The sequence below is a fragment of the Sorex fumeus genome, unplaced genomic scaffold (assembly GCF_029834395.1).
Source record: "Sorex fumeus unplaced genomic scaffold, SorFum_2.1 ptg000008l, whole genome shotgun sequence".
NCBI classification, from domain to species: Eukaryota; Metazoa; Chordata; class Mammalia; order Eulipotyphla; family Soricidae; genus Sorex; species Sorex fumeus.
In genome coordinates this window covers 10,781,928-10,796,211 of record NW_026606065.1, presented here as the reverse complement: position 1 = coordinate 10,796,211, position 14,284 = coordinate 10,781,928, and the positions used below count along the sequence as shown (strand labels likewise).

Sequence of the window (14,284 nt, the reverse complement as noted above, 5' to 3'; positions counted from 1 at the left end):
CCTCTGCTGGTTTTACACGGACTGTGTTAGTGGGTTTACTGTTTCTATATTGAGAGTCTGTCATGATAAAATCCATATAGTATAACTTATAGTTTATGTTTGGTATATTAAGAAAATATAGGGTGGAAAATAACAGCTTTTATTTTACTAGTAACCTCTTTATAAAAGCTAGAAATGAAGGATGTGAAAGTAGAGATCTGGTTTGGAGATCACCCAAGTTAACTAGGACTGGTTTTTATTCTGTCATAGTGTGTTTTTTGCAAGTGTTTACTCTCTAGGCTGAGGATCATATTTGAAGTGAGTTAGCCTGTATCCACAGGTCTGGGGAGAATAACCAGGTTGCCAGAGAATAATTTAAAAAAAATTGATTAATTAATTATTTTTTTAAAATCGAATCATTGTGAGATACAGAATTACAAAACTGTTCACGGTCGGGTTTTAGTCATAGTGTGTTCCAACACCCATCCCTATACGTGACTTTATACATCAATGTCATCAAAACTAACACTACTTTAAAAAAAGAACTTTACAATTAACTTTCCTACATTGTTGGCAGTGCTTGGTTGGGTACTCGTGTATGACTAAGGTATATAGATCTAGTTCTCTCTTGAATTAAGAAAACATTTCATCTCCTCTTTTGCTCCTGTTGGAATTGGGAACAGCGTCTGCCCAGATTCCTATGGGACGTTTCATGGGAAAACTTTTGTAGCATGTTATATTTTCTGAGTGAAGAATAGGATTCACTGTGGAGACTCAAAGATACTATCTAGTTATCTAACATTGTTGTTTATCTGAGTTATAAAAGTTTACAGCTGTTTGAGGTCTGTAGAGAACATTCTAGACATTTAGGAAACAAGATTCAGTGCATACATTTTTTTTTTGTGGAAAACAACTTAATTTTAAAGGGGGACCATTAAAAATAATAAGCTAGGGAACTGAAGTGATAGTACAGTAGGTTAGGCACTTGCATAGCACACAGTTGACCCTTGTTTAATCACCGAGCACCTCATATTGTCCCCCAATCATGACCAGTAATAATTCATGAATGTAGAGCCAGGAGGAACCCCTGAACATTTGTGGGAGTAGCCTACAAACAATCAAACAAGCAAAACCCCCCAAACCAAAGACTAGCCTAAGATAAAGTTGATTTGAATAATAAAAATGTTCCAATATGTTTTGAGTGCCCTCAAATTAAGAAATGTTTGTAATATTAAATATTTTAAAAAGTCGTGAAGAAATGGAAAAAATCTCAAAGTAGGTAAAAATAAAAATCATTTATGTTTCATAATTTTGGGTGATATATTAACTTATGCTATAAAACCTACTCTAATGGAAAGTTACATTTTGTTTTGTTTTTAATTTTGGTGACATCCCAGTTGGTAGCTTGCAAAGCAAGTGCCTTACTTGGCTTACTATCGCTCCAGGCTCCAAACTCAATGTTTCTTAATGACTATATGCTCAACATTTTAAAGCAGGAAAACAAGGTATTGCAAAGGCAGGCCTCTTCCATATTTTTATATAAAACCAAAGGTAAATATATTTTTTTTCAGTAGTTCTAGTAGATATTTTCTAAGGACCAAAGATAGTATAGAGGTTAAGGTGCTTGCCTCGCATGCAGCCAACTGGATTGATCCTGACACCACACAGGATTACTTTATTTTATTTTTATTTTTTTGCTTTTTGGGTCACACCTTGTGATGCACAGGGGTTACTCCTGGCTCTGCACTCAGGAGTCACTCCTGGCGGTGCTCAGTGGACCATATGGGATGCTGGGAATTGAACCCGGGTCGACCGCGTGCAAGGCAAACGCCCTACCCGCTGTGCTATCTCTCCAGCTCCACATAGAATTACTTTAATACAGAGCCCTGAGTAGGCTCTGAGCATAGCTGGGTGTGGCCTCGAAACGGACAAAACCCAATTTATCTGAGTGTCCCCCTACATGAACTCCTGGGAGGTTTGAGAATATTCCCTTTGCAGAATCTCCTGTTTCAGCACGAGGAGAGTTGTGTCTGTGATTGTGACTCAGCCCTTCTCTTTCATGCTGGCCTGCTGTTGTGGGAGATTGATTGGGATGAGAACATCATTTTTCTCTTGGATTTGGTTAGCAATCTTGACCCCCTTCGGGGAATTTCAGCTGTTTTATATAAAGGACAATAAAACTAGGTGAAGAATGGAAAACACAGAAAAGCGTATTTAAATGCCCTTAAGTACTGGCAAAGTGAATGTTTCTAAATAAAAATATGGAAACTGATGTCTACCTCTCTGAACAGGGAGACATGCAGTGAGAAGTTACAACTCCGAAGTGCAGCTGTCCTCCTGCGACCTCTGTGGAGACTCTCCCGGATGCCTTTCCTGTGAGAACAGAGCCTCGGCCACTATCTCTCATTCCTTGATCCTTTTGGTTTTGTCTTTCGTGTTTCTGATCTCTTCGCAGCATTGGCTGTGATGGACTTTTTAAGGACTGATTGTAACATTTAGAAGTCACATGTGATTGTTTCATTTTTGTAATCAAAGATTGCATCTATTTGGAGAGGTCACTTTTCCCCCCTTCCTGGGCTTATAGGGTAGCAGGGAGGCAGAGTGGGTCTTCCCTTTGTCCGAGCATGTCTGGACTCCGGATGGGACAAAACGACACGGAATGAATGACAGATCTCTGTTATCTCCCCCTCTTAACATGTTTTAGGACTGCGGTGGGGGATGGGGGAGTGTTTGTTTCCTCCAGAATAAATGTTTCTGTTTTGGGTTTTTAGATTAGTTATTCTCTTTGCTTTTTTTTTTTTTTAGAAGAAATGAACCTACTTTCTTAAACATTTTGCACTGGTGTTGGTTGTAGTATTCAAGATGAATTTCCTGGACTCTTTTCCAGAGAAAACAACTGGAAGAAAGATCTTGTTCCCTTCTCTTTGCATATCTGCACTTGTCCTACAGCTCACAGAGCCTCAATATTACCATTTTTCTTTTTTTTTTCAGAAAGTAAATATTAGATTTTTTTTCTATTTAGAATGCAGGCAGTGAAATAAAAAACAAAATGGTAGCTTAAAAAACAACAAAAAAGTTTTTTTTTTTTTTTAACTGTAGAGGCCACACCACCTGGTGCAGTGCTGTAATTGAACTCAGGGCTTCATACATGCAGAGCATGTGATCTCCTGCTTGAGAACCTCGTTCTGAACCAAAATGGGGCCTGAAAAAGAGTTTGGGGTTTGTTGGGATCAGAGTGTTAACAGTTCTGTTAATCTAAAATATTCCAGGGCTTTGCCCAGGATCTGATAGAAATTGCCGATGCTCCAGTTCTCTAGGGACTGGAGTTTGGGCCTCAGACGACCCTACCTGGTGACATGGAATGCTTGCTCTCAGTCATTCAGAAGATTCTTGAATTTTGAGCATCTGAGTCATTGAGCATCTGTATTCAGAAGACTGTTATTCATATTTCTGGTTGTCAATTTTATTTTATTTTATTATTGTTATTATTATATGATTTTTGGGTCACACCCGGCAATGCTCAGGGGTTACTCCTGGCTCTGCACTCAGAAATTAACTCCTGGTGGTGCCCAAGAAACCATACGGGATGCTGGGGATAGATCCTGGGTAGGGTACATGCAAGGCAAAAGCCCTACCCACTGTACTATCGCTCTGGTCCCTGGGTGTCAATTTTAAAGAAAAATTCATCTTCTCTCTCTTTATCTTTTTAAAAATTTCTCTCCTGTCTTCTTTTGTTTCTTCTTTTGAAATATATTAAAAAAATTTCAGATATATACCAAAAAAAAAAAAAACCCAAACAAAAACCTAAAGCTCTCTTAATAAATCTAAGAAGAAATAGTTTAATCTTGATTCTTAACTCCATGGTCTAGCTCTCAAGTGGACATCAGAAAAATAATTGCTGTGGGTTCCAAAAAGACTGCATTACAATATCTTTAACTGTATAAAAATGAATCTATCAAAATAAAGCACATAACATATTTAAAGCACATTAAAATATGTCTTGTCAATGAAATGCTTCCTTTTACTATATGATTCTATTTTATGCTTTTCCAGATATTCTAAGATTAGTGTCTTTGATTTAGTGTTTTTGTTACATTTTAATCTGTGAAACATTCTGCCAGTATAAAAATCCAGATCTCTTTTCTAACACTTTGTTACTTACTTATGTCATAATTGTCCTAAATTTTCAAAATTGTAAAAGTAAAGTAAGTAAAGGCCCTCCCGTTGATCATCGATTTGCTCGAGCGGGCCCAGTAACGTCTCCATTGGAGACTTTGTTGTTACTGTGTCTGGCATATCGAATACTCTCGGTAGCTTGCCGGGCTCTCCAAGAGGGGTGGAGGAATCGAACTTGGGTCGGCCATGTTGGCTGCGTGCAAGGCAGACGCCCTACCCGCTGTGCTATCGCTCCAAAATTGTAAATAATGTAATTTTCTTTGCTTGCATTCATTTTTGAAGGGGGCACACCTGGCTTTGTCCAAGCTTACTTTTGGCTCTGGGCTTAAGAATCATTCCTGGCAACCTTGGGGGACCATATGGGTTGCCTTGTGAAAGGCAAGGACCGTATCCACTGTACTATCTCTCTGACCGTATGTATATTCTGGCAATATACCAATTACCTTTATTTTGATAATATTCAATAGCTGCTTTCAACACTTCTGTACTAGGTATTTAAAAAGCTTGGAGCTATGGTTTTTCTTCATCATTTTCAACAAAGCTGACTTATTAACCTGCTGGTATATAAACTGGAATTCTTTGTAATAATCTTAAAATTTGTTTTGGGTATCTTATATTAATTTCTACAAAAATGTGTTATAAATACCTCTCTGGCTTTCTTAGCATGAAAAAAAGTACTTATTGTGCGTTTGCCAAGCAGTTACCACGGGCCTATTGTACTACCTGGTGTATATCCTGGGTACATCATTTTTTGTATGTTGCAGATTTGAGGCAGAGTAAGTGCACTAGCTTTTGGAGGAGTTTCAGAACCTTTTATACTCTCAGTAGAGGCTTCCATTAGAAGTCTATCTACTCATTTTTCTTTGTTTTCGATTCCAGTATAACACAATACCTCTAAAAACTTAGGGTTCTGTCATTGATTCAAGTGTTTTATATATATGTTCATTTGACATTTTAGGGCAAAGGTATTTTGACTTTCCTTGGGAGTAATTTGAAGTGCAATTATTTTGATCACTACTTTAAATAGAGAATTCTTTTTATGTTTTATTCAAGAGACTAAGTAGTAAACATACTTTTTCCAATTTAATAACTTTATTAAGTCATCAGTTTATAAACATACATTTAAAATGAAATATGTTATTAGAGCTGGAGGTTTGTTTCAAATCTGCTTCTAGACAGTTGTGTTTTCATGTGTGTTTTCAAAAGACAGTGTCATGTCTCACATTTCATAAAATGTCATTTTCATTTCAGTGGTTGTGACCAAGGATTCCTATTCCATAAATGATTTCTAATTTTCTGGCTTCAAATGACTCTTATACATTGGTGTGTCTATCTCTGTAATGGGGATGATGTCGATATATATGTTTCTGCTCTTTAAAGATTAATTTTATCTTCATGTTCTCATGAAGCCACGATTGTGTTGAATCAGTGGTAGAAGTCAGTTTTATATTTTGTTTTTAGATGCTTAGGATTTATCTTTGACGGTGTCAATGGAGTATGAGTCTCTTATGACCCTTCAAAAATTTATGTTTTGGAATTTTCCTAGAGTGCAGCTGATATAGCAGAATCAATTTTTATGTATATAGAAAAAATATATAATCATATTCAAAAATCTTCTATTTTGATAAAACTCTGTTGCATGTAAGAATACTGTTGAAATAAAATGATACCCCCCAAAACTAATGCATTATATATTAAGGTGATACTGCACTTAAAATTTGAAAATAAATGTTTGTTGTTAATTGTACTTTATTTCGTAGTCCAAAGGAAATCATAGTTTATCAATAAAACTTAGTAATAAAAAGTAAAATTCCACCTATTTATTATTAGTGTTATTGTTAGTGCTGTTTTACTTTAAAGTGTATGTATAACATATTTCCTTTACCCAAATCAACTTAATGATGAGCAATAAGGTGTCTGAGAATCGTTTTGGGTAGGCATTGTGTTAAAGGAGTTTTCGAAATGCATGAGGTGGAAGAAAGTTAATTCCAGCTCCCATCACCTTTCTCCACATTCTTTGCGTTAGCATCTACGGTGGAGTTCATGGAAAAGTAAGTGGTACATAAAAAAAGAAAATAGGAGGTGAAGACTCACTCAACTTCTGGAAGTTAGAGATTTAGAATGCATGGTGGGTATACCTGGGAGAAAGTTGAGAAATGCATTATTGCACACAGTGTAAATATTCTATCCTGTTTTGGTTCCAGTCCAGTGTTTTTAACATTATTTATTTGTGTATTATTTGGTTTTGGGGCCCAAACCAGTGGTGCTCAGGGCTTACTCTTGGCAGTGCTCGGGAACTAAATTCAGTGCCAGGTTGGCTGTACACCAGTACTACCTCTCTGGTCCATTTTTTTTTTAATAATTTATTTCTTTATTGAATCACTGTGGGAAAAGTTACAGAGCTTTCGGGTTTAGGTCTCAGTCATGTAAGTATCAAACACATTTCCCTTTACCAATACTTATTTTTAACCGTGAACCCCAATAGAACCCCACCTCCCACCCCTCCCAATTCCTGTGAGGCAGATGAGTTCTAGTTAATACTCTATCTACTTTGACTAGATACATTGTTTCGATAGAAGATGCACAATTATTGTTTAGAGTTTACGACCCCCTCCCCCCCCAATCAGATATGCTGAAGCAGCGTTGTGAAATGATTTGCTTTCTACAGCTGGGTTTAAGAATAAAATGATGTCTTGGATTTGGATTTGGATTTGGATTTGGATTTCTGCTGTTTTACTTATTAACCCTGGAAGTATTTCTATTAAAAGTTAGATAGTTAAGAGATTGGTTTCTGTGCTCTGGAGGTGTGGCCGTGCCGGAGAGCCGCTCGTGGGGGGCAGCTGGTGACCTCGGTCGGGCGTGAAGGACGGCCCAGAACGCCCCCCTTCCCATGAGGCCCCTGCCGCCCCCCCGCCCCCGGCTCAAACCTGCTGTCCACAAGGCTCCCGTGCGGCCGCCATCTTTCTTTCCAGAGAGGAGCTGGTCCATTTTTTTTTTTAACCTGCTTTTTTACTGCTTTTTTACCTCCTTTTTTACCACATTTTTTTTAACCTGCTTTTTTATCGCATTACCCTGCTGTGGATTTTTCACATGTTTATGAAATGCTAACAATTGTATGGTGGGTGTGAATTAGTCATGATTTTGAATCCAGTGACACATGGCAATGTCTGGAGACAGTTTCATGGTCTGTTCTGGAGAGGATGGTACTGCCAGATACTGGGGAAAGGCCAAGGGTACTGTAAAGTAGCCTACAATGTACAGGACAGTTCTCGACATCCAAAAATTATCTAGATCAAAATACCAGTAGAGTTAATGTTGAAAAACTCTAGCTAAGTCATTTCCAGATCACCTCGTCTTGTCGATGAACTTAATGTGATTGTCATCTTCACACAACGAAGGAGTCACTAGAATGATTGGACAGAGTAACAAGTCTCAACTTTCTCAACTCTCGAAAACCTAATTTGCAAAAGATACCTGCAGTTTGTTTTTTGAAAAAAAAAAAATATATATATATATAATGGCACTTTCCAAACTTGCTTGGGCATCCGATTCCCCTATAAAATTTGGTTTAACAAAAATGTCTTGATTTTTATTTATAGAAATCTTTAGTCTGTACAGGATTAGGTTATGAATCTTAATAGTTAAGTTTCCAGATCATTCTTATAATCATTTTTCTTGGGAAACCTCTGGAATATATTGTCGTTTTCATACCTTTGTGGATCATCTTCCCAAGAAAGGCTCAACCTAAGAGTTGCTTGGCAAATGTGACAATGTGCATAAACTGTGGAACCCCTTCTGCTGGACTCTTTCATACACTTCATGGCTTTGAAGATCTTTGCTGCCATGATCTGGGGTGCCCATATTGGGTGGCCCACAGGCCTCCAGCCAACAGCCAGCAAATGAAAGATACTCCTAGAGAAGATTTGCCCACAAAGTAGCCTCCTGCAACCTGCAGCCTCAGAAGATGATGTCAGTATCATCCTGTGAGAATCTGAACAGAGAACCCAGCTAAGTGCCCAGACTCCTGAACTACAGAAAACGAGAGATAATAAATACATTGTTTTGAAACAACTCAAGTTTGTGGTAATATGTTATATAGCAAATGACAACCAATAGACGACATGACTTCACTCTAAACAGCTTCACCTGGTGGTTCCATATATATATATTTTTCTAGTTAAGGTGCTGCACACGCTTTACATTATATGTGGTGTCCAAAATTCTCTACCACTATTGTCACCTCTGTCTTTGTGCCTGAGAGAAGCTGTGTTTTCTGGAGTCCTCATTGTTCCAAAGCGCCACTGATTTTCTTACTAGAGCAGGACATTTTCTCTCCTTGATTCCATACTATTTATCTTCTCTGGACTGATGGGAGGCCCACTGAGGCTGGTTCTCCAGCACAGCGACAAACAGGAACAAGGTAAGGATTTCAGCCCTTTCACCTGATCACATTAACTTAAAAGTCTGTTGAACACAGGGTTTCAGGCATACCATGTTCCAACATCATACCCTTTTGTTTTCATTTTAAGTTTTATTTTAAGGTTAATGAAGGGGAAAAAAATCCATTCCCAGTTGGTTCCACTGTGTGGAATTTGCATATTCTCACCATGTGATGGTTTTCTCCTCGCTCTGGTGTCCTCTCACACCCCATGGATGTGCACATGTAGTTCATTAGTGTGTCTGTCTGAATCGTCCCAGTGTGGGAGTGTGTGATGGGAAGATGTCCTGCCAGAGTTGGTTCCCACCTTGTTCTCTGAGCAGCTGCGATGGGTTTTGGCCGTCTGAGGCCCTGAACTAAAACATGGGCTGGAAAATCAATGATGGCAAATCAGTGTTGAGTACTAGAAGTGCTTTTGGTTTTTATTTAGGAGTCTGGTGATGTTTTTGAGATTAGTAAGTATGTTCTACATTAACTCTTGTTGAAATCAATTAGCCTACAGTGAAATTGATTTTGTTAGACATCATTTTGATTAAAGTTGCAGTTTTATAGGCCAGGGAGATAGCACAAAGAGCTGGAGCATGTGCCCAGCATTCATGAAGCCTTGAACTGAATCCTCAGCATGACATATCCCAGCCCTTTCTGTCTTCAGGATCACTAGGTATTGCCTGTGTGGGTCCCAAGCACTGCTGGTGTGACTGTGGAGGCCCTCACCGTTACTGTCCTTTGGTTTCCAACTCTTCTACCTGTACATCTAGGGTGAGAAACATGAGTGCCCCCTCTGGTCTGAGCAGGCCTCAGGAGGCTCTTCTCCCACCCACATGAGCTGCATTTTCTAAGAACCTATTGAGAAACATTGAGTGAACACTTACTGGACCTATTTTCTGTAATCAAGGGAAACCCAATGGGGATTATTAATTAGTGACAAAAAGTGGAAAGCAAAAGTACATTGAGCATCTTTAAACTTTTTAAAAATGTAATCAAGAAATTTTTCCTTCAAATTTTTTAAATGTAATTACATTTTTCTTGAGTTTGTAACTGTAATTAATGTTTTCCCCTTTTAAGCAGCATCAGAGAGGTGTTGCATGCATTGTGCTGGAAAAGTGCCCACCAAGCTTTCCCAGACCACTTCCAGCATCTGGGCATCAAGCTGTCTCTGAACTGCTATGCTTTCTCCTGATTTCATGCACTTGTTAATTAAGATCGAACTGAAGGACTGGAGCGATAGCACAGCGGTAGGGCGTTTGCCTAGCACGTGGCTGGTCCAGCCTACCTGGGTTCGATTCCTCCGCCCCTCTTGGAGAGCCCGGCAAGCTACCGAGAATATCCTGCTCGCACGGCAAAGCCTGGAAAGCTACCCGTGAGGTATTCGATATGCCAGACACAGTAACAACAAGTCTCACAATGGAGACCGTTACTGGGCCTACTTGAGCAAATCGATGAACAACGGTAGGACAGTGCTACAGAAGTGCCCAACTAAGGAATGAACATGTCAGAAGAACCCGAGAAAGACCTTAAGGGTGCTAGAGAAATAGCACAAAGGGCTGAGCTTATGCTTAGCATGTAGGAAGCCTGGGATTGACCCCCAGCACCACATGGTCCTTTGAGCATGGCAGGAGGAGCTCTGAGCATCACCCCCACACGAACCCGCAGTTCAGCGTATTCACGGACCGCCCCCAGTTTATTCAGGCTTAGCATAAAGTGTCCCAAACGGAATCCAGCTCCCTATAATAGCCGCAGCTGGCCGAAAAGTGAAGCTGTCCAGGAAGAGCCTGAAGATCACGAGGTTTTCCCGCTTGAACAGTGGCTGCAACGAGGCGGAAAAGTTGGCGTTTTATTTTGAAGGGACACCCAGATTTAGGGCAAGGTTGCAAGATGTTTTAAGTGACGGCAAAGCTGATAGGAAAATGTGTGAAGCTCTGTGTAGTCAAACCAGCAAGGTCCTAGCAAAGATTTCGCACCAGCCCCCTCACCCAGGGCGCAGAGCTTGGACAGGAGCAGAGAAGGTGGCGACACAGAAGGCGACGTGTTAGTGCTTGGCCTGCCCTGAGGGGCCGGGACCAGGACGGTAATCCAGGCTGTCTCTCCTTACCCAAGTCTAACCACTGGGCATCACTGTCCAGTGCATGGCATCGCAGGGAACTGTGCGTTCCTGTCTTTCTGGTTCTGGTAAGGGAAACTGCTTTCCTTTAGCTAGGCCATGCATGTATTCTATCATTCCTGCTTTGACTATGTGCTGGTGTTACGTGTTACTTGAGGACCGCGGCATAATTTGGCAGATTGTTTTTGATCTAGAAATGCACAATTCCTCACCTCTACCCCCAACCCCCGTGTGGGGGCGATACTCAAGAGACTACTCCTGGCTCTTTGCTCAGGGCGCCTCCAGCATGCTGGAAGGACCATGTGGTGCTGGGGCTTCAAACCCAGACTTCCTACATGCTAACTTAAAATTAAATATTTAGGTTTTACAGACAAGTGGTACTACATGGAAAGTATCATGTTAAGAGAAATGACTCAGAAAGAAAGGGATAGACATAGAAAGATTGCATTCATCTGGGGAACATAAAGTAACAAAATAGGAGACTAACACCCAAGAATGGCCGAGATAAGTACCAGGAATTTTACTCCATGGCTTGGAGGCCAACCACACATACTAGGGGAAAAGGGAGCTCAGATAAAGAGGGGAACATCAAATAAAGGTGTTGGGAGGATCCTCCCAGGATGGGAGAAGCATGCGGAAAGTAGACTATAGACCAAACATGATTGCCACTCAAAGTTTCTTTTGCAAACCACAACACCCAAAAGGAGAGAGAGAACAGAGGGGAATGCCCTGCCACAGAGATAGGGTGGGATAGGGGGGGATGGGGAGTGGGAGGGATACTGGGATCCGTGGTAGTGGGAAATGGGCACCGGTGGAGGGATGGGTATTTGATCATTGCATAATTGAAACCCAAGCACAAAAATGTGTAAGTCTGCAACTGTACCTCATAATGCCTCGCTATTAAAATTTTTTTCAATTAAAAAAATTAAATATTTAGGGGCCAGAGCGACAGTACAGCGGGTAGGGTGTTTGCCTTGCATGCGGCCAACCTGGGTTCGATACCCAGCATCCCATATAGTCCCTGAGCACTTCCAGGAGAAATTCCTGAGTGCAGAGCCAGAAGTAGCCCCTGAGCGCTGGTGGGTGTGAACCAAAAAAAGCAATAAATAAATAAATATTTAAATGATATTTAAGGGCTGGAGCGATAGCACAGCGGGTAGGCTGTTTACCTTGCACGTGGCCAATTCTGGTTCAATTCCCAGCATTCCACATGGTCCCTCAAACACCGCCCGCCAGGAGTGATTTCTGAGTGTAGAGTCAGGAGTAACCCTGAGCATCACTGGGTGTGACCCAAAAAGCAAAAAAAAAAAAATTAAATTATTACTTGACTACTCCTTAATCATCGATTTGCTCCAGTGGGCACCAGTAACATCTCTATTTGTCCCTGTCACGTGCTAGTGTAGCCCAATGGTGTCTAATCAAGTGATCAAGAGATCAAAATTATTAAAAATAAATTAATCATTTATTATAAATAAATGATAGCTCCTTCACTTGATACCATATCGGTTTAGGGAAGGTTTCATTGCATTGTCTAGTTTGTAGCAGGAGAAACCTGTATTATGTCTGTTTATATACCAGTGGGTGGAGTTTTGGCTTTAGTTGTACAGACTTTTCATTGGGTAGGACGGAAAAGAACTGCCTTGTTGTGCTGAGTTGCTACCTCTGGGAGGTCCCTTTCCTCTGACACTGACTCGAATGCTGGCCGTGGACAAGAAGTGTACTTAGTTAGCTTTGGGGGTTGACAATTCTCTGCATTCCTACTACTCCTTGGGTCATTGGCCTTACTAAGGTGATTCACAGATGGAACCTTGAAGAATATTCAAGGCCACCAGTGATAAATAGAAATCTTAGAGAGTCAGATTTTTATATATGTTGGAGCTAGTTATATTGCCCCATCAGGCTATACAAGAAAATGTCACCTCTCAAATTTCTGTGGTGTTCCTGCAGCTCCTTCACTCCTCCTCCTCCTCCTGCTCCTCCTCCTCCTCCTCCTGCTCTTCCTCCTCCTTCCTCCTCCTCCTCCTTCCTCCTCCTCCTCCTCCTCCTACTTCCTCCTCCTCCTTCCTCCTCCTCCTCCTCCTTCCTCCTCCTCCTCCTCCTCCTTCCTCCTCCTCCTCCTCCTCCTCCTTCCTCCTCCTCCTTCTCCTCCTTCCTCCTCCTCCTCCTCCTCCTCCTCCTTCCTCCTCCTCCTCCTCTTCCTCCTCCTTCCTCCTCCTCCTCTTTCCTCCTCCTCCTCCTCCTTCCTCCTCCTCCTCCTTCCTCCTCCTCCTCCTTCCTCCTCCTCCTCCTCCTCCTCCTCCTCCTCCTCTTCCTCCTCCTCCTCCTCCTTCTTCTTCTTCTTCTTCTTCTTCTTCTTCTTCTTCTTCTTCTCCTCCTCCTCCTCCTTCCCCTCCTCCTCCTTCCCCTCCTCCTCTTCCTCCTCCTCCTCCTCTTCTCCTCCTCCTCCTCCTCCTCCTCTTCCTCCTCCTCCTCCTCCTCCTCCTCCTCCTCCTCCTCCTCCTCCTCCTCCTCCTCCTTCTTCTTCTTCTTCTTCTTCTTCTTCTTCTTCTTCTTCTTCTTCTTCTTCTTCTTTTTGGATCACACCTGGCAATGTTCAGGGTTACTCCTGGCTCTGACTCCGGAATTACTGTTGGCAGTGCTAGGAGACCATATGAGATAAGGGGAATTGAACCCTGGTCAGGCCACATGCAAGGAAATCACCCTACCTGCTGTACTATCACTCCAGCCCCTCTACTCATTCTTTCATTTCTGTTCTTCGTTCTGAATTTTTTTTTTATCTTCTTCACTTTTTGTATCACTTCCTCACAAATCAGCAAGTGCTACGTTCCTTACCCCCGATCCCCCTCTCTCACACACACATGTACCCTTCCCAGTTTTCTCTTCATCTCACATGAGCTGTGAGTCAAACCTTTCTCTCTTCGGCCTGTTCTGCTGCTAGGTCATATCCCTGCGGGTGGGGGAGGGGTGGTGAAAGAACTTTGGCTGATCTTCCACTTTGATTGGTAGTTGGCTTTTCTCCTCTTTTATGTTATCCCAATTAGCTAAAAGATCAGACAACTGCACTCGTCCAGGATGAGGGAGGCATTTCATGGCAGAACACATGAAAAAGACTTGAAAGCTCAAGAATGAGTCAGTGACGAGAGCAAACGTTTCCAGTTTCTCAACAAAGGAAATATTAATTCTAGGGCAGTTTTAGGGTTTTGTGCCCTGTTGCTCGTGTCACAGTTTGGGAAGGTAGGCCAGTTGGAGTGTGTATGGGGCAGAGTGGACATCACGGAGTTAGGATGAAAGATCAAAGGAACTGAGCTGCTAAGCTGGTGAAAGAAATGTGGTGGAGTTGGAGGCTTTTCTCCAGAGTCTGAAAGGATGCCAGGTGCTGCTTCACGTTGCAGAATCCTTTTAAGTGTCAGATTTTGGCTAGACATTAAGAAGAATCAACTAGAATATCCCTATCAGAGGGTGATGGTTACATGGTTCCTAGAGCAATTTAGCAGATGCTGATGAACAGTAGTGGTTGACACTTTTTAAAATAAATGTTATCTTATCCATTGCTTATTTTTTGAATGGAGTATTAAGGTTATTATTATATT

General features: G+C 41.3%; 1 protein-coding gene across 1 annotated transcript in view; it reads left to right on the top strand.

Moving 5' to 3' along the window:
- CD109 (CD109 molecule) overlaps positions 1–2,929 on the top strand; it is a 177,358-nt gene extending 174,429 nt beyond the window's left edge. Inside the window, exon 33 of the mRNA XM_056109953.1 lies at positions 2,271–2,929. Within this exon, the coding sequence (XP_055965928.1) occupies positions 2,271–2,446 (176 nt within the window). The 3' untranslated portion in view covers positions 2,447–2,929. The remainder of the gene's footprint in view (positions 1–2,270) is intronic.
- Positions 2,930–14,284: the final 11,355 nt, after the last annotated feature.